At 42.8% G+C, this 21,190-nt stretch overlaps 1 protein-coding gene across 2 annotated transcripts in view; it reads right to left on the reverse strand.

Moving 5' to 3' along the window:
- The window catches only part of EXT2 (exostosin glycosyltransferase 2), a 120,248-nt gene that overhangs the window by 43,142 nt on the left and 55,916 nt on the right, over window positions 1-21,190 (reverse strand). For both annotated transcript variants that reach the window (XM_067749324.1, XM_067749323.1), the window contains one exon: window positions 2,342-2,531. In XM_067749324.1, coding sequence (XP_067605425.1) covers window positions 2,342-2,531 — 190 coding nt within the window. The remainder of the gene's footprint in view (window positions 1-2,341; window positions 2,532-21,190) is intronic.

Here is a 21,190-nt window from a genome sequence, read left to right on the forward strand (position 1 = left end):
TGCCTAGTCTAAGTATTTACTTAAACTTCAAATCCAGCAATTTAGACTTAAATGTAACCAAAAAGAAAAAAGTATTTGCTTGGGTCGCAGAGTGAAAAAAAAAAGGTTGGGGGGGGGGAAGGGGGCAATTTCTGCCTACACTAACCCTCCCAGCAGCAGGCATGTTAGCCACAATATTTATTCTAGTAAATGTAGAGAGAGCGGAAAACATCACTTTTGCCTCTAATATTTCAAAGCCTTGGACTTGCTTTTTAAAAAATATATATGTTACTAATGCCGTACATGAAAAATCAGATGCCTCTGCTGGCACGAGGGCCAGAGCTGACAGCCGCATTCACCAACTGAACCAACACCCCACAGAAGATTAAACATGGTTCACGTTCTCCCTTGACAACCACGTCACCAGAGCTGGAGCCCTGACCTAAAAACCACTGTTAGAAAAAAGCTGGTCCAGTCCCTAACCGTGTCAAAATTAGGGCCTCATCAGTTGAGGGCTGTCTTTCCTCTCTAGAGCCAAAGTATTTCAAAAATAAACTAAACTCTCGGTCATAGAATTAACCACTACACTTTACTAGGGTGTACCAAAAATTAAAACTGAACACCCAGCTCCAAAACCTAGGTTTGTGCTCTTGCTTTTAGTTATGCCAATGTAGGGGCTTAGACCAAGGAGGAAGAAAAAGATTTCTCCTTTCTCGTAGTTTGTAATGATACTTGCCCCAAAGAAGTGACTCAAATTTACAATAAATGATTCACCTTAAGCCCGAAGTGGCTAATGAAGTTTTCTAAGGACAGAACTGCCTATCTGGGCAGGAGGGCGGGGTGAGGGTGGAGGCTCTCTGAAAGCTGGTGGCCTCCGCGTGCAGGAGCGTGACTGCAGCATGACACAGAGTTGTTCCGCGTCCCACGAGGGACACGGGACACACAGCCTTGCTTCTGAAAACAGGACCTCTCCTTTATAAATGAAGAGACGAATGAGCAACGCAGTACCTCCGATCCCCCTCACTCTGGTGGACCAGGGTCTCCCACGACCACCCCTGCGCTGCTCCTTTTGTCCCGTCCTCCTCCCTTTCTCCCTCTCAGATGGTACCTGGTGCCAACACCTTCCGCTTTCTTCTACCCCTTCCCTCCTCCTTTACTGAGAGTCAAAAAAAAAAAAAAAAAAAAAAATCCAGAAATGTTGGGAGGAAAAAAACTTGGCATAAAAGATAGTTAATAATAATAATACAAAAGGCAGTGTGCTTCAGGGCGTACTATGGGCATGCTGTTCATTTAAAACAGCTACTTTGTTTACTAAACTGTGGCTCTCTGAATATAGAAAGTAAGTATTGATTCTCTCAGAGAACAAAAGTCCCACCACGTAAAAATGTTTAAATGTCTCAGGAGGACATTTAAATCCCGATTCGCCTCACAGACAGAAGTACGTTCTTCTCCCAGCCTAGACTACGGATCTGCTACCGGGAGTTTCCAGGGCTGACTATCCTGACTTCAGTATAACCAATTAAACAAGAACAGCCATAAAAAGTGCAGATACTACTGTCACGCAATAAACTAGACCTTATCGGTGATAGTGGTGCACATTACAAACTTCAAACTCATTCCTTGCTCTAATCCATCAGAAACTTCCTGGCTTTAATAGGCTATAAAGGGCAGGAGCTTTGAAGTCCCTGGGATTAGGATCAGTAATAGACGGACTGAATGAGAAACAAAATGCAGGTGGAACGTCCTCTATGCGTCCTGAATTAAAAACAAATCCAGTGAATCAAACAGCCCTCAACCCTAGCTTCCAGATTACGGGGGTGGCCAAGGCAAGCAACAGAGGCATTAAGGATGAGCCGGTGGGAACTTCCAGAGAGGGCTCACTCTAAGGAACTGATTCAAGCCCGGGAGGGCGTGCCTTGCTAACTTTCCCCATTGGAGGTGAGGCTGTTCTTTTTGAAGAGGAGCACAGTATCAGAGCAGAGATAAGGAAGGAGAAAACTAATGCCTTTTAAACTGAGTTTTCATGTAAACAAATCAGCTGAGAGGCCGAGGGAGCTGAGATCTGTTTTCCCAAGGCTGATGGCCTTTGATCCTATTGATTCCTAAGCCCTCAAACACTTGCGGCTACAGAGCATGCCGTGGGCTTAGAGTTAAACGGGCCACCCTAGAACAAGGATGGGATGATTGAGAAAACCAGGGTCATGCTGTCTCAGAAATGGCATTACTGTTGACAGAGCAGGAAAATTCATTTTAAACCAAAGGATGCAAATCATTTGGCCATCCAAATAGCGACCCAGCTGAGGGGTTCGCTAACGCCCAAACCAGGCCTTTCCTGAACGCACGGTCTCCCCTCCCTTCTTACCTTCCGGGGGGTTTTTATTCTGATTATTCCAGACGACCAGCAGCTTGGATAAACTGGGCACCTTGGACACTTCAGTGATGACCCGGAAGAGGCTCTCCACTCGGTCATAGGTGAGGACGATGGCCGTGAAACCTTGAGACTGTGGCGGTATCAGTGGCAGGAAGAGCGGGTTGCTCACACTGCCCCATTTCTGCAAGAGAGCACATGAATGTGGGTCAGAGAGGGATCTAGTAACAATGAGGCTGATCTCTTTCCCAGCGTCACCAATAAACCTGAACATGGGAGATCTGATGGCCTTTCCCATGACCAATCCAAGGGCCAAGCAACTGTTCAAAGTCTTTCCCTCAAAATCTGTGCTGATGCTCTTTAACTAAGTTTGGCTCTGATACCCCTGAACAAGGGGCAGAGAAGTTTTGCAGCTGAGAAGAGATTGCTGGTCAAACATGGCAGATTAAACACATGCATTGATCTTCATTCCCTCCCCAAACCCACTAAAGTGGGTTAATAGATATATATAGATATACATATAAAAGTGCAGTTAATAGATATAAATCTACCCAGACAACGAAATGGGAGCAGAGACAGCAGCTGATGAGCAGCGTGAACACGTTTCTGAAAGACGGAAAGGGGCTGGAGAAGTGATGACAGCACAGGAGAGGGAGAGCTGAAACCCAAGTACCAAAAGGTGGGCGGAGGGTAGGGGGAGCAACAAGGCAAGCAAGCCCCAACTGTAGCCCCACAAAGGCTCAGTGGGCCCTTGTGAGTAAGAGGAGGGGGCTGAAAACAGGAGGACTAGTTAAAATATCTGTAAGGAGCAGCGACGGACTCAGGGCACAGCCCTCCCCATCACCTACCCACTCAGCCAGAAAACTACTCTTCTTCCCTGCCTGAGCTAGAGAAGGGAGATTTATCCTCTGAGGAAACTGAAGCTCTAGACATGGAAACACAGGCACAGACGAGAGGAAAATGCAATTAAAGCCTATATTTTGAATGATGAGCTCTATGGCCTTCTGCCTTCCTCCAGATCCCAAAACATCGGCAGTCATGTGGTTTACTTGCCACTCCATGATCTTACAGCGAAGCTCCGTCACCTTACAGCGAAGCTCCACCACCTTACAGCGAAGCTCCACCACCTTACAGCGAAGCTCCACCACCTTACAGCGAAGCTCCACCACCTTACAGCGAAGCTCCACCACCTTACAGCGAAGCTCCATCACCTTACAGCGAAGCTCCACCACCTTACAGCGAAGCTCCACCACCTTACAGCGAAGCTCCACCACCTTAGAGCGAAGCTCCACCACCTTACAGCGAAGCTCCATCACCTTACAGCGAAGCTCCACCACCTTACAGCGAAGCTCCATCACCTTACAGCGAAGCTCCACCACCTTACAGCGAAGCTCCACCACCTTACAGCGAAGCTCCACCACCTTACAGCGAAGCTCCATCACCTTACAGCGAAGCTCCACCACCTTACAGCGAAGCTCCACCACCTTACAGCAAAGCTCCACCACCTTAGAGCGAAGCTCCACCACCTTACAGCGAAGCTCCATCACCTTACAGCGAAGCTCCACCACCTTACAGCGAAGCTCCATCATCTTACAGCGAAGCTCCACCACCTTACAGCGAAGCTCCACCACCTTACAGCGAAGCTCCACCATCTTACAGCGAAGCTCCACCACCTTACAGCGAAGCTCCATCACCTTACAGCGAAGCTCCACCACCTTACAGCGAAGCTCCACCACCTTACAGCGAAGCTCCACCACCTTACAGTGAAGCTCCACCACCTTACAGTGAAGCTCCACCACCTTACAGCGAAGCTCCACCACCTTACAGTGAAGCTCCACCACCTTACAGCGAAGCTCCACCACCTTACAGCGAAGCTCCATCACCTTACAGCGAAGCTCCATCATCTTACAGCGAAGCTCCACCACCTTACAGCGAAGCTCCATCACCTTACAGTGAAGCTCCATCATCTTACAGTGAAGCTCCACCATCTTACAGCGAAGCTCCATCATCTTACAGTGAAGCTCCACCACCTTACAGCGAAGCTCCACCACCTTACAGCGAAGCTCCACCATCTTACAGCGAAGCTCCATCACCTTACAGCGAAGCTCCATCATCTTACAGCGAAGCTCCATCATCTTACAGCGAAGCTCCATCACCTTACAGCGAAGCTCCATCATCTTACAGCGAAGCTCCACCATCTTACAGTGAAGCTCCACCATCTTACAGCGAAGCTCCATCACCTTACAGTGAAGCTCCACCACCTTACAGTGAAGCTCCACCACCTTACAGCGAAGCTCCACCACCTTACAGCGAAGCTCCACCATCTTACAGCGAAGCTCCATCACCTTACAGTGAAGCTCCATCACCTTACAGCGAAGCTCCACCACCTTACAGCGAAGCTCCACCACCTTACAGCGAAGCTCCATCACCTTACAGCGAAGCTCCATCATCTTACAGCGAAGCTCCATCATCTTACAGAGAAGCTCCATCACCTTACAGCGAAGCTCCATCATCTTACAGCGAAGCTCCACCATCTTACAGTGAAGCTCCACCATCTTACAGCGAAGCTCCATCACCTTACAGTGAAGCTCCATCATCTTACAGCGAAGCTCCATCATCTTACAGCGAAGCTCCACCATCTTACAGCGAAGCTCCATCACCTTACAGCGAAGCTCCACCACCTTACAGTGAAGCCCTCGGGCAACAAGCTTCCCTTAAACAAAAAACTTCTGATCATGTGTCCAGGTGAACTGCTGTGTCAGTGCACACGCTCGCCTTCTCCGTCTGACACACCCTGACGTGCACTGTCACCCTGGGCCTTCCCCACCCTGTCCCTTGCGCCCTAGAAGACCTCAGTCTGACCTAGAAACCACCTCGGATCCCATAGGAGAAGAGAACATGGCAATACCCTCTCAGTGAGATTTGAGTGTGAATGACAACAGTACTTGACCATTCAGCTTGCCCTTCCCCTGCTTAGATTTTTTTGTTACAATCAGATAGTTGGCCTCTTTGGGGAAAGAGACCCCTAGATTACTTGTCTTTAGCTTTCTGACACCTAGCTTTGTTCTTGTCAGACGTTTATTAAATGGATGAACTGTGAAAAACAAACAAACAAAAAAACCCAAAAAAACCCTTCTAATCAGGTTTTTAGTGCTTCCCTCTTAATCACAAACAGATCCTAGAATCAGACATTTCAAGAATATCTTCAGCATGAACAACAGAAACCAAATGAACAAAGAGAAAAACAGGAACTCAGAGGAAACAGACAACAGAAGCAGCAGAAGGAAATTTAAATAACTTCATATCCTCTGAGACTTTTCCACCCATGAAATAAGAATAAATTGCTATTTTTATTTTAAAAGGTCTATCAAAGATAGGGAAGAACCCTTGAACATTAAAAATATGATAGCTTAATTTTTTTTTAAGGCAGTATTGAAAGATAAAGACGATGGATGACGTATTGCAGTCTGGTGAACAAAAAGAGATGAAAAACAGGACAGAAAAGATGAGAAAATACAGGAGGTCCAACATCCATCTAATAGGAGGCTCCTGAAAAAGAAAACACAGAATATGGAAGAAACAAAACTGTCAAAGAAATTAAGTTCTAAGAACAGAAGATATGAGATGCAAATTTTCAGATTGAAAGGACCAAATAAGTAATGAGTACACTGAATTTTAAAAACATAAAAAGATAAAACAACAACAACTAAAAAAACCAATGAAACAAAAACCATATCAAAGCACATCACTTCTGAACACTGGGAATAAAGAGTCAATGAAATGTGTGAATCTAGGTGATGAGCATGTGAGTTCACTGTACAATTCTCACAACTTATCTGTAAGTCTAAATTTTGTTCAAAATAAGGTTTAAAAAGTAATGAATAAAATTCAATTTCTTTGCTACCATTAAAATATTGTCATTTTTAATGCAGCAATGTAAACAAGATATTTTTGTATTGATAATAGGGAACGACTGTTAAAGCATTCTTATATTTTCAATCTGCTTTATTGAGATATAATTAAGTATACAATGGTTTTTGGTATATTACACTGTTAAATTTTAAAAACTGGTAAAATATAATATGAAATTTGCCATTTTAACCATCTCTAAGTGTACAATTCAGTGGCATTAATTACATTCACATTCATATGTGAAAAGCCCAGGACCTAACTTCATCGTCCCCAAGAGGAGGCTGAATATGAAACGACCTACCTGTTATTCTGGCTGCTTACACTCCCTAGAGTCTTTCGTACTCTGGGATTCCCAAGGTCCCCCCACTAACCTCATCCATATCACTGATGGACACCCATCACCACGTATATGACAACAGCTGTGTGCCAGATGTAACAGTGTGGGACAGGAAATGTACACAAACACATGGAATACACATGGATGGGAACTCAAGGAGACTGAACGGGATTCCTGGAGTCCTAATGTAATCAGGATATTAAAGCCAAAATGTCCACAACAGGCCATAATTAGATTTCACAACCAAGAGACACAATAGGAAAGGCTATCTTCTTAACGCTGACTTTTTGTTTCCATGACATCATGCTTTGGCGTTAAGCTGTAGTCTTAGGAAGGTGCCCGGATTTTAGTGTTTGTAGCCTGCATCTAATTACCTTTGTAGGAACACCTTTTCATTTTATACTCCTATCTTATTCTTCATAGCTTCCTGACTTGCATGGAAACTGAGGTCAGGAAGTAGCCCTGTGCTTAAGTCACAATTACTCCCTAAGGTTCATGGTCTCTCTGCTATCACCATCCCAGCCCACTCATCTACTCCTCCCGACATAATACTCGTATGCTTGAAAATCACCATTTTCAATGGAAAAGAAAAAATAAGATTTTTTAAAGAAGCGTGTAAAATAATTTAATGTGTGATGTCGAAACAGTCAAGATTTACTGAGTACTGAACTGTTAGGCACTGTGCTTTACATAAATTATCTCATTTGAGCCTCACAGCAATCCCAAGATAGATAGCTATTATTCTCATTTTACAGATGATGAAACTGTAGGACTAGAAATAGTGAATGATGTCTAATCATGTGCTTTACCAGTCCAAAAAGGAAGGAAGAAATAGTGAATGACGCTCAAGGTTACATAACCTGCTAGTGACAGAAGTGGGAAAGAGCCCAGGCCATCTGGCTCCAGAACACCAGGATGTGGTGGTTCTCGGCCCTTCCTCCAACTCTGAGTCCGGGGTAAGCATCACCACTTATAGACTCTGGAAACTGGAACTGTGGGAAACTCCAGAGCTTATTACTTCCAGCTCTCTCTGAGACAAAAATGCTGGAGGTTTTCTTTAGCCTTGATAATCAAATCTGGGCCAATATGTAAGGGCCCACCCAAACACTATGATTTCACAGGGTACATGGAATAAAAAAACACACCAAATATATAACACTGACACAAAGGGAACACATAAATTTAAAATGGTAAATACACCTCTTACACAGAAGGAAAAACTATTAAACCCCCAACAAAATGAAGTCTGTTCTTTGGGAGAAGTGGGGAATGCCAGCACACTTGCATGACTCTATGACATTAAAAGGAGAGGAAAATTCCCTGAGAGATGCAAAGCTTGGTTTCAGAAAATGAATCCCTTGGAATTTAAACTGAGGCACCCCCGCTGAAAGGCATCACAGCTCTGGTTTCAAGGCGCTGCCAGGGAGAAGGAACAGGGTCTCTGGCAAGACAACAGATCTGGTCTCATCCCTTATGCCAGCTCCCTTCGGGAAATGGATGGTTATGGGTTGGGGGAGGAGACAAAGGAACGGGTGGGTGGGAAACAGACAGTAACTTGTCTTCGGTGCTCAATTTTTCCACAGCACTCACTTGCATACCAAACAGGGCTTGAAGACTGGAGAAGCAGAAAAGGCAGCATACTGGGGAGACAGGGCATGTAAAGGAACATAACAAGCTCTGAAATCTTGCCAACACTTTCCCATAAAAAACAGGCTTTGAGATGAACATGGAGGCAACACAGAAGCTGCTGAGCATACATTTACTATGTTACAAGCTTGACACTTTACTGTAGGCTATGCCACCAAGGTGGATGCAAAAGACTTCAAAAGTGAATCAGCACATTTGGGGTCAGTTTCAGAGTCACACGTCCTTAATCTGAACCCAGGTTCTTTCACTTGCCAGCTGTGTGACCTGGGTAAATTACTTAACCTCTCTTGCACCTCAGTTTCTGAATCTATAAGATCATGATAATAATACTACTTTTCTAGGCAGTATTACTTAACAATAATTACTTATTAACATGTCTTTATTATTTCTTAACAATCTAAATGTTGTTAATGAAAGTAAATCGGTAACAAATGTAAAGTACCTGGCACACACAAACATTTGATAAAGGCAGCCAATAGATGACCTTGTGGGAAGAGCAATTTCTCTGGGATTTATTTTTTGCAGGTCTCAGAAGAGGGGGGTAGGCTAAGCGATCATGAGGTATCTTCCAGCACCAAGATTTTAAATGAAACCCTTCTTCCTCTCTACCTTTACCTTACCATGCTCTGGGGTCCTGGTTTACCTGGATTCTCTACCTCTGCTTCTTCCTTTCCAAATATACTGTTTTTATTTTCACAATTTTCTCTTTTCCTTCCTATTCATTATATTTTAACTGTCTTGAAAGCTCCGTGAAAAAAGGAGCCATAACTGTTATTAACACCCAGCATCTAGTACGGTGCTTGGTGCGACTGAAGAAAAACTTGTTTAAAAATGATTCAGTTAAGCCCAAATGATCCGGGTCGCGTTCTTTCTGTCCTCTTTGGGTATGGGTGTGAACAGTTAATGTACATTCAAATGAGTGACGTCATGAGCTCTGAAATGATTTCCAACTTAGTTCATTCATTTAAAAATACTCACCAACCATCTTATTGTGCTAAGTATTCTGAAGAAGTGTAGGATTAGGATATTTAATAGAGGGTTGGGATCTGGATGCCGCCATTTACTGTGGTGTGTAAAGCCTCTTCTGTGAGTATTAGTTTCCTCACCCGTAAAACGAAGAGCATGACAGTACCTGCCTCTTAAGGTGATGACGATTAAATGAGATTATGCACGTAAGCACTCAGCGGAGGGCTCAACACAGAAATCCATGAATGGTAGTTGAAAGCAAACACAAAAAACTTCTAGCTCGCTCCAATTCATATTCTTGTCTGCTGAAACAATGGTATTTAGCAGCTCAGCAATCATTCCCACCAATATGGTTTCTGGTGCTCATTCATTCAGTCAACATTTCCTGAGCACAAACTATAAGCCTAGAATAGTGTTAAAGATGCAAAGATGAACAAACTCCTTCCCCTCAAACAGTTCATCATCTGGTAGGGAAGACAGCTAGGTAAAAAGACAAATTATAACGCAAATAACAAGTACTAAAACAAGGTCCTGAAGTCCCGTGGGCACACGAAGGTCCATACTGTCACCTCCATCTCCCTGGAGGAGGTGAGGAGGAGACCAAGTAGGAGAGTGCTGGCCAAAGAAGCCGAAGGGCAAACTGAGCAGCACGTCCTAAGACCTGCTTCCAAGACCGGGACAGATTCCACCAGGGCCAGGGCTGGGAGGAGGAAGGAAGGAGAGCAGAGACGAGGGACCTCAGAGTCAGGCAGGCTAAAGCCACAGCATGAAAAGACCATATGACAGAAGTTTCTTTTTAAGTCTCGTGATTGGCCTTCTGTTGATTTCTTTTGAAACTTTCTTTTTCCTGAGTATTGTTTTACTGATAAATTAACACAGCTACCTTCATGTTCTATCTCAGAAGGTCAGAAATAGGAAACGCTGATCTGCAGCTGGGCTTCTGTGCTGGGTGCTTCTCCCTCTGCAAACATAATCCCGTTTGCCTTTGGAGCCCAGGGACAGCGTGGAGAAAGGCAGCTTTAATTGGGGTGCACGCCTTCATGCAGACACTCCACTCCGCTGGGGTAAGGTCAACAAACCAACCCCCAGAAAAAAAAAAAAAAAAAAAACATACTGGAGAAGGACATTTCAAAAACAGCATTTAGTCACCTCTGAAATACCTTTAAGAACTGACCCCCTGCTGGCTGACCAAAGAGAGTGTCTACAGTCTGGGACCTTCTGACCCCACTTTCTGCAGGAAATCAAGCACATTTAAACCTCCATAATTTACTCAAGACTCTGACTTCTGCCAGGGAAAAAGCAAACGATGCGGCAATTAACTCTGTTGCCTGATTAAATCTGCATCATGGCAAGATGGGGCATGAAACCAGGCACCCAGCAATAGAGACCAGAGGAAAAGGCAAAGCCCAGCTACCGCAGCCGTACCTCGGAACGCTGGTTCTCAGATACGCTCAGTGAAACTGTTCACTCCAAGGTGAGAGGAGATACCAAGAGGAGAAGCGTGTGTCATTCTGACAGAGCACCAGCATTGAGCCCAAATACCTCCGTCATCTCGCGCCCCCCCTTCCTCGCTTCACTCCTCACTCTTTTTTTTTTTTTTTTTGCTGTACGCGGGCTCACTTTTGTGGCCTCTCCCGTTGCGAAGCACAGGCTCCGGACGCGCAGGCTCAGCGGCCATGGCTCACGGGCCCAGCCGCTCCGCGGCATGTGGGATCTTCCCGGACCGGGGCACGAACCTGTGTCCCCTGCATCGGCAGGCGGACTCTCAACCACTGTGCCACCAGGGAAGCCCACTCCTCACTCTTAAACCAAGTACTCATCACGGAAGCTGAGCGATCCAGACTGTTAATGTAATCCACGAGAGCCATGACAACCGTCACGCCACCATGCCCGCTTTCCAGAAGTTCTCTCCTATCACATCACTTATTCTGGAAAGCCCTGGTGAATGAACTAGTAGTGAACAAACAAACCAGCAAGACGGAGATGTGGGTTCAGGTGTCAGTATCCCCTGAAAGAGAAGTCTTGGGAAACCAGGCTTAAAGTCAACTACCAGTTTGAAGGGGGCTTCTCCTTCAAGAAAGGGATTCAAACTCAACTAACTAGGAGTGCCTTTGGCAATCTCACACAGAGGAAGCTGTCTGGGCCCTTCCTGCAATCCTGTTTTGCTTCCTTAGTAGAAAGGCCATGGGAGTCATATATGAGCCTAACCAAAACCATTCCAGTCAAGGTTACCTACCATACAGAAAGTGGAGGAAGCTGGTGAGCACGTTGCTAACCATTCCGAAATGTTCTTGCTGGAACTACAGGAAGATTATAAAATCAAGAGTGAGGAAGACCACATTCTAATACCAACGAAAGGACTCTTTCAACCTAAACCAACCAAATTCCAGACAGGAGGAATCAAGCTCAAAGCAGCATAATCCAAAATTTAATCCCTATTACTCACTATGTATAACTTCATGTGACAAGAAGAGAATCCCTATTCCTCACCATAGCAGACATTTTAAAATGTCACTACGTACAACTTCATGTGACAAGAAGAGAATTAAGCAGATATTTGAGTCAATCCATATTTGATGTAAATGAAGGTATAATGCCAGAGCAGAAAAGTGAGAAGTCAGAGGAGAAAGGAAAAGAGGAGAGGACAGGCTTGTTACACAGAAGCTGTCGAGCTCCTGGCTATGAGTAGCCTTACCTATCCCTACCTTGACAGAAAGGGCAGTTTTCTTGGTTGTTTTGAAGTTATCAACTCTTACCTCAATGTGGTTTCAATTATGAATTACCAGACTAAAAGGGGGGGGGGAAGCTTTGATTTATTCTTTTTTGCTCCAATTATGCATGATGTGTTTCCACTGAAGACTTTGAAAAGTATTTCATCATGCCTCTCATCCTGAAGTGGTCAAAGGGCAAAACCAAAAGGAGTTAACCCTTTCATTTCTCCTCTAGGTTCAAACAGACTCCCTATCAATGGATTAGGGCAAGGCCTTTGAAGCAGAGAGAGCAATGAAAGGGTTAAGCATTAGCATCATATTACTAACGTGCATGAGGGTGGTGTCCCCTGTCCAAAACGGTGAGATGATATTTATGTTAATGGGTGCTGGGAGATCTGAAAGGGGCAATCAGTAACGTGGCCCAAGTTGCCTGAACCATTAAACCTCTCCAGCTCCACTCTGCAGCACAGCACTCCGCTGGGCGTGCGCTGACTCGGGAAGCCGGAGAAATACAGAGACCTAAGGATGTCTTCCAGCAGGCTCTCTTACATTGCGAGAGAAAAGATCTGGGGACGAGCCTGAAGTCTACTTGCTGCGCTGTGTCTTTGATTCATCCCACCCATAAAAAATAACTGATTGTTCCGAAAAACAAGGAGAACACTGATGGCTAAATCTCACTGACTTTACATTAAACAGACACAGGAAAGATGAAGAAAATCGAAGGCTAGCAATCTCCTTAGTGCTGTAGACACAACCAAGGAAGACAGTAAATTAAAAACCTAGAATTCCTACAATTTATTTACAGTAAGGTACTGGTAAATAAGTTTTCTACATGGTGGCACTGGAATGCGTCTAACCACATCTGGGTGGACTGGAGTAACAGGTATGGTGACTCTCTAACATCCAAAGAAACTGAGCCACAGAGACTAACTCAGGGTCACAGAAGCAAGCCAAATCTTTTCTTACTGTTAGTCTCTTTTGCCTCCAGATGTGTTTAAGATCTCCTTTTTCTTTGCTGCACTGAAGTTTCATTATGACTTTCCTGCTTGTGGTGTGTTGGTCTTCTTCGATCTGAGGGCTGGCATCACTCAACAGTTCTGGAAAAGTCTTAGCTATTATTCTTTCAAAAGGGCCTGTTTCCATTCACTCTCTCTCCTCCTTCTGGAACTGTGATTAGACGTATGTTGTACCTTGTTCCTCTGTTCTCCATGTCACTACTCTTTCATATTTTCCACCTCTTTGGGCTGCATTCTGAACAATTGCTTTGAATCTAATAATCTAATCTAATCTAATAATCTGAAGTTCTTGCAGCTGTGTTTCTGCTGGTTCTCACTCTGATGTCGTAAAAAACTATGGTTTTTTACTGTGAGCTGATCATTTTCCGTAGACACTTTATTTTTAAGAATTATTTGAGACCTGGATTGAAGATGAGCTCCTCCAGAGAGGATGTGTGTCTACTTCTGCTGGTCCCTATCAACTCAGGGCCACCTTCAACGAAATTCTCCTCTTAAGGTTTATTCAGACCACACTTGTAGTACGAACTTGGACCACAAACCATGTGAAGGTGGCTTATGAATTCAGTGCTCAACACCAGGGTCAATACAGACTCCTTATTCTTTACCCTGACACTGAAGAGGCTCTTTTAGTTTCCTGGCTTCATCCAGGAAGCTCCTGACAGATTCTCCAACTTGCACAGGCCACAGGCTTTCAATCCTGCTCCCTTGTCCCCTATTTCAGACAGTTACCAGGCAGGGAGCTCCAGGTCATCAAACTCTGCCAAATCTCTGCAGCAAAAGCCAGCTTTGGCCCCCACTCACTTCCAGGACACCTAGTTTCACTTTGTTTAGGGTCGACAAATATCTTACTTTTATACCAGCTTAGCAACAGGCTCTATCATACTTTATTCAGTATTTTCGTTGTTCAGTTGGGAAGGTCATTTAGCATATCTAATCCACCATGAAGCCAGTGACAGAAGTCTTTCTATATTTACACTAATAATCTAATTAGGTGCTATCGTGTTTCCTGTTTAATTTGAGGGCCAAGTCTGTGTGCAAGATAAAAATAATTATTGTGAAAACATGGCAGTGTATTATAATAGATGGAATGATGGACTGAGAATCTCTGCATCAGGCAAGGCACCACACTTCTTCAGACCTCCATTTCCTCATCTATAAAATGGGATGATGGGGACATAGATCTTAAAAATAAATAAGACTCACTTTCTTCATCTGTAAGAATGGAGCCAACAGAATGCTGCTTTTGGGTTGTAAGGATTAAACGACAGAAAACACACAATAGAGCCTATCTATCTATCTAAAAAATCACCCTCTGTAAATTTCAATTTTCCCCTCCAAAGTCCCATCCAATTCTAGAATGTATGTTTCCATGTGATAAAGCATTACACTAGCAGCATTACATTAATGCCACTTACAAAATGCTTCCACATATATTATTTCATTAATATCTCATAATAATCCTGTGAAATAAGTAATATCCCATTTTACAGATAAGGATAACAAATTTCAAAGAGATAAGAAAGCACAATGTTAAGCTAATAAACGGTCTTGAACTCAGGTTGATTCCAAAATGTCCTTTTCAATGACCCTGATTAGCAATTGGTAATCAGCCACTAACTGCTATACTATTCTTTTGAAGCTATTAATATCCCTAAACCCAGTCCTACAGATGAGCAAATTGCTGCAAAGAGAGATTCGGTAAGTAACCTCAATTTACTCGGATCATCACCAGGAAAGAAGGGATTAAAACTTGCAGTTCAGGAATTTCTCAGCTACAGTTAGTTTTCTGAAGGCTCACAGGTTAAACCCATCTGAATGCCTCTCTGAAAATTCCAGTTACTATCTGAGTTTTAGCTTCTTAACTTTTGTCTTTACATAGCACTGAAATTCACATTTGGCCTGGTGCCCACCCTTCTTCTATAAAGCCAAACTACTGTCAAGAAGAGCAGGAAGGGTTGCCCCTGATTGCTTTTCAGGTGGTAGAGGAAAAGTTGACATTTCATCCTCCTCTTGCTTGGAAAGGAAGCCAATCATTTATAAGAACCCTCGTCTGGCTGTGGCTTCCGTCAGTGGGATGGACAGAAGCCAGTTAAATGGCTCAGCCTAAGCCATATTGAAAGGAGCTGGAATGAGGAATGAGTGGATTCCATATGTTGATGCTTTTAATAATTCATGAGTTATATCAGTCTGCAAGTAATAAATTTCACTAAACATATCTATGGTAAGATGGTTTAAGATACTGTCAAATCAATTAAATGGGTGAATATAATAAAGTAGGCGCAAATGTAACACATCATTGATTTTACTGGTTCATAATTTTATATGTTAAAAATAACGGTTCAGCTGTCTGATAGCAAAAAATGTGGATTATTCTTAGACACAGTCTTCAAACACACACTCCTCATCCCTGGATCTGTTACTTAATAAGTACACTGAAAACACTTAAAAGAAACACTTCAATGAAAAAACTAGAAACTTACCTGATTCAAGTCAACAAGGTTAATCTATAATCCAAAGTGTTCAAGAATGCTAATGGTGGCTCAAACTCCTACTTCTCAAGAGAGGTGAAACAGATCTACGGTTTCATCCGACTATCCCATACCTGAAACATTCACAGTCTGAAAGAGAGGCCCGTTCCCTGGCCTGGGCATAAAAACGTTTGCTGGCGGCCCACTGACTGTATTTTAGCGCTCAGCTATGGTATGGAGGAAGACTTCACTAGCTTGGTAAACAGAAACTCTTGGGAAAGGTTAAGTTACAGCTGTGGCATCTGAGCACAAAGCACCCACACACTTAAGACCAAGGAAACCAAAGCTTTCATACACTTTTGAGCTGACAGGAGTGTAACACCACCATTAAAGTTGATACAAAGTGGGAAGAGCAACCTCTAAAATGCAGTCATTTCTTAATTCTTAACTTCTCTGCAATTCCAATAAGGTACATGTTTTGTCTACTATGTTTTATCTCTGCTTCCTCCTGGGCCGGGGTGGGGGGTGGGCATATGAACCCACAGGGGCAAAAAGAATAGGCAAGGAGACACCGGTGGACAGGAGTTCAGTACATTTGGGGAGGTGAAACAGATGGAGCCTCTTGCTAGACGACACACAGAAATGTAGAATAAAATGTAACAAAAGTCTTCTTAAATATTCAGGAAATGGGAAATCGCCAGGAACCAAAAATGAAGAAAAACTACGAATGAGAGCTGAAGGCCCAGGGGCTTGTTGACACCACGGTGCCCTGGGGAGGGCAGAGGCTGTTGCTGCGCTTAGTAATGCAGGGGTGTGGGTTTTCACACCCATACCGGAAGAGGGACACATGGCTTTGGGCATAGGAAGGAAGGAAACTAGCAATGAGACTTACACATCAAGCCAGAATCCTTCAAGGCCTGCACAGTCAGTGAGAAGGCAGTCCAGAAAGTCACCCCTAGTATGTGGAGACAACAGAAAAACATTTATCCTTTTCAACCTGAGTTTGGGCACAGTGGGTGCTTTCCATAAAGGCTAGCCCTCATGTAGGTTTAGGGTCTAAATGGACTTTCCCTGTGTAGTATGGAAACCTCTTACCAAGAAATTAATGTTAAAAAGTGATTTATCTCTGCAATACTTCTGGAACACCTGGCAGAAGCAAAAAAAAAAAAAACCCAAGAACAAACACACTCTCTGGAGAAATACCCCCTTACCCCAGGTGGCAAAGATTTCCACAGAAAATCTTACCAGAGATGAACTCACATTCCAAAATTATAAAACATATAAGGAAACAATGCAACAAGAGCAACAGACAAATGACAGGATTAGACCTTATAAGAAATTTTAAAATTGGATTACGAGAGAATATAAAGTGAGTATCTCAAATAATTAAGGTATAAAAGAGTGAACTGAAAACATATGTGGAAAAAAAGAGACACTATGAAAAAAAGATCAGACAGATTTCAAAAATAATTACAGCTTCTAGAAATAACTATTGAAATTTAAATCTCAATGGATGGGTAAAAAAACCACATCGGACACAGCTAAAGAAAAGAGCAAAATAGATGTGAAAAAATTATCCAGCATGCAGCACAAAGAGTTAAGATGTGTAAAACATGAGGGGAAAAAACAAACAAACCAACCAACCTGAGAGACACAACACAGAATGAAAGAGGCCTAACATAACATTTAATAGGATTCCAAGAGGAAGGACTGGCGAGAATGACAGATATGTAATATTCAAAGAGAAAATGACTCAATTTTCCAACACTGATTAAAGACATGAACTCCAGGTTAAAGAAGAAAAATCACTCTCAAAAGCAGACAGAGAATGGGAATAGAAAATCACCATTTGGCAACCATTATACCAACAGATTCAGGCAAGAAATCATCAGTGGATGCTAAAACTAGTAGGTGCAAGTTTGAGGAGTAACAGGATATTTACACAGTCTCAAAGTATTCCCCCACAAGACACGTTAAAAGAAAGGGGTAACTTCCCATTGGAGAAACCTGTGAGCGAAGTTATCATCACTACTGACAGGACAAATTGACATCATGTGTCCTCCAATGGGATACACTGAGAACCGACGTTACTTTTGTGATATTCCTGTCAAAAATGCATCGCTTAAATTTCTATAATTTGGAACATGATGCATAATTTGACACAAAAGCATCAGACAAACCCAAATCAAGGGACATATTCTAAAATAACTGACACGTTCTCTTTGAAAAGGCCAATGCCATGCAAGACAAAGAAAAGACTCGAGAAACTGTTCCAAAGGAGGCTAAAGAGACATGACAACTGAATGCAATGCACGGTCTGGAATCTTCCTTTGCTATAACGGATGTTATGAGAATAACTAGCAAAACTCTACATAAGGTCTATAAATTAAATAATAATGTTGTATCACTGTTTATTTCCAAATGATTTTGGTTAACTGTACTGTGATTCCATGAGAAATATTTAGGGGTAAAGGGACATCATACCTGCACCTTCCAAATGGTTCAGGAAAAGACATATATGAATGTGAATACACACACACAGAGAAAAGAATAAAGGGAATGTGGTAAAATATTAACATCTGAGGAATATGGGTGAAGGGTGCACAGAAACTCTGTACTATTCGGGGAATTTTAAGTCTGAAATTATGTCACAATAAAAAGTTAAAAAAAAAACAGAGAATTTTAGGTCTGTTTAAGCAAACAAAAGGCAGACAGGGAAATGTAAGGTACCTAGCAAAACATAAAAAGCTAAACCTTCCAAGGATGATGATAAGAAGATTCAGAAATTGGAGGTACTAGGTGTCCAGGAAGGACGGACTCTAAAAACAAGAATAAGAAACCGTTGGTTCCACGATCCCTTAAACTTATATGCACAGGCAGGCCCACCCCCTACCTGTCCTCCCTACCTTCTGCCACTTTAGCAGGAGAAGGATGTTTATTCTCTGAGGAAAATGAATTAGAGAGATTCCATACTCAGCGACATGAGGCACGGAAGGCAGGGTAAGGCACCACACTGAATACAGCAGATGAAGTGATCACCTATCAAGTGAAGGATGAGAACCCTTCTCCTTCCCCCACTCAGCTCCCCACATGCATGCAGCCCAGACTTATCCATCCTCTCCCTACTCCCAAGGGCAGAAAGATTATTCTCTGGATCAGTGAACCAATCCAACAGAAATAACCCATGAATACCAACCATCAGGTCCCCATCCTCATAACCTCAGTAAAAGCCCATAAGGCGACAAACCTATCCATGTATGCAGAGCTTCCAATCAGCTTTCAGTGCCTCTATCTTAAATAAGAGCAGACTGCTGAAAGCCATCAGGTATTTGAAGAAAGTTTCCAATATGAAAGATAGAAAATAAAGACCTGAAAAAGGAGTTCAAAGGAAACAAACAATACGGGGAGCTAAAGACAAATAAAAACAAAACCACAAATATCTTCAGAGAGAAAGTACAGTATCCTTAAAACAAGAATAGGAAGATATAAAAAAAGATTAATTAGAAGTCAAGAAAAAACTCTAAGAAATTAAAAGTGAACAAAACGTTAAAAATCAAAAGAAAGGTTAGAAGATAAAATTGAGAAAATACCTAAGAAATTAAAACAAAGGTCAATTAAGCCAGAAAGAAATGATAAACAGGAAAGCAAAGATATGAAAAATAAGTATCAGTCTAGCATATTCATCATCTAGGTACCCAAGTTCCATAAAGAAGAAAAAGAAAACAGAGGAAAAAAAGAATCAAAGATATTAAACATGAAAATTTCCTTATAAAGGGCCCAAACCAGTATCCAGTGAACAAAAAAACACTCATACCAAGGCACACCATCATAAAGTTTCAGAACACAGGATTTCCCAAGAAGATAAAACATTTCACATAAAAGGATCAGGAATTAGAATGACACCTCAGTTTTTTGATATTAAAACGGGAAGCTTAGAGAACAATGACGCAATGTCTTCAAAATTCTGAAGAAAAGCTACCACAACCAGAATTTTACACTAGCCCAACTATTAATCAATGTGAAATAGAATAAATGCACTTTCAGACATGCAAGGTGACAGCAAATTTATCCCCCAACAGTCCCCTTTCTGGGGAAGCTACTGGAAAAAAATAACCCCAAGAAAAGAAAGATGTTAGAACTTGGAAACAAAGAATCCAACAAAGAAGAGAAAAGCAGGGAATTCCGAGCATCATGGTGAACAGAGAATTTAGGCTGACCTCTGCATAGGAGACCTAGAGAGCAATCAATTCACTCTGGAGCTGAAGGTGCAGGGCTATGGGAGAGAAGGGTGGAGGAAGGCAGGGAGGGAAAAAAATGGGGAAGGAGGGAAGAAATCCTATAGTTTACTTGTGCTTGATCATTTCACTCTTTTGGTGGAAAATTCAGTAACAACCAGTGATAGGAACGTGGAAAACTAAGAGGGGGGGAAAAAAGGCAGTTATGTATTTACTTCCCGGAAAATAAAAAGTTATACATAATCATGTTTTACTACTTGGTTCCGTTGACAGCAACATTTATATAGTCCTAATAATGCAACAATAAACACTGCTTTAATGAAAAATGATGATACCGCCCCACTGGTAAGATGAGAAAGAAAAGAAATGTGCAGAGGAAGAGGCAAGAACAGGAAACAAAGCACTAACTCTAAGGAAGCAGAAAGATAATGTCTGTGATTGAGAAATCAAAAATAGCACTATCAGCATTTTATGAGGAGACAGGAAAATAAGTATCAGAGGCAAGCTGACAGAGTTGAAAGAAGTTGCCCCTTAGGAACAGGCCTTAATTTTAGTTACGTTTTATGTTACTATCTGAATTTTTAAACCACACATGTGTTAAGCCGTACTATTTTTTTTAAGTATTTACAAAATTAAGTGATACAGCTGAGATACAAAAGAGAACCAAAAATCAAGAATCAACCTCCAGCTGGAGCAGTGTGGAAATTTTTCTCCTCTGCAGCTACAATGACCCATTTATTAGAAAACTACACTCAAATATTAATTGATAGGTATGTAAACAGTATAGGAAATTAGAAACGGAAACAGAATGCATTATCCTGATGCTGTGATACACAACAACTCATTTCCCTGGTAACCTCTTAAGCAGATTCACAGGAGAATGGAAGTGGCCCCTGGAACAAGGGGAAAGGGAATGGGGTGTGCAATAGCTGGGGCATGAAGGATGACGTGGCCCAAACACTCAATATGTCCTCAGTTCATCTACTGCCACATCAAGCTCCCACAGACTTCGAGAAACTACTCCCCTCGCTGCCCTCCTACATGTGACATAAGGAAGCAGTCAGCTGCTGACTCACGAAAGCCAGAGTCATAAAAGTGAACTCTACAAAAACCGCAGATGTAGGCCCGCATCCAGGGAAACCGTGCGTGTGGCTCACCCACTGCCACGGCTGGAGTCGCCGTGCAGGTGTGTGCTGCTCAGGTATACTACTCTCCCTCTACGAGGAAGGACGCTCTGATTGACAGGATCCTCGCTGCAACACGCCCGCGTTTGTTTCTTCATGTGCCTTACTTATCCTCCCCCACCTGGATCTGACTTGTGACCTCATCTTCTCCATTTTCTATCTGACCATCAGAACTGGCCAAGTTCTTGGCTTGGGTTCCCGGGTCCAGCTCTCGGGATCTTCCTGCATCTCCCCATTCACAGACCCAACTCAGCTTTCTTTACTCCATGACCTGAGACTTTCTAGCTTGTTTCCAGAGAAGTAACTACAGATACAAAACAATTCAATGGTAAAGGCAGCTCAAGGAAAGGCTTGGAGTTGAGGGCAG

Source organism: Pseudorca crassidens, chromosome 9 (assembly GCF_039906515.1).
Source record: "Pseudorca crassidens isolate mPseCra1 chromosome 9, mPseCra1.hap1, whole genome shotgun sequence".
NCBI classification, from domain to species: domain Eukaryota; kingdom Metazoa; phylum Chordata; class Mammalia; order Artiodactyla; family Delphinidae; genus Pseudorca; species Pseudorca crassidens.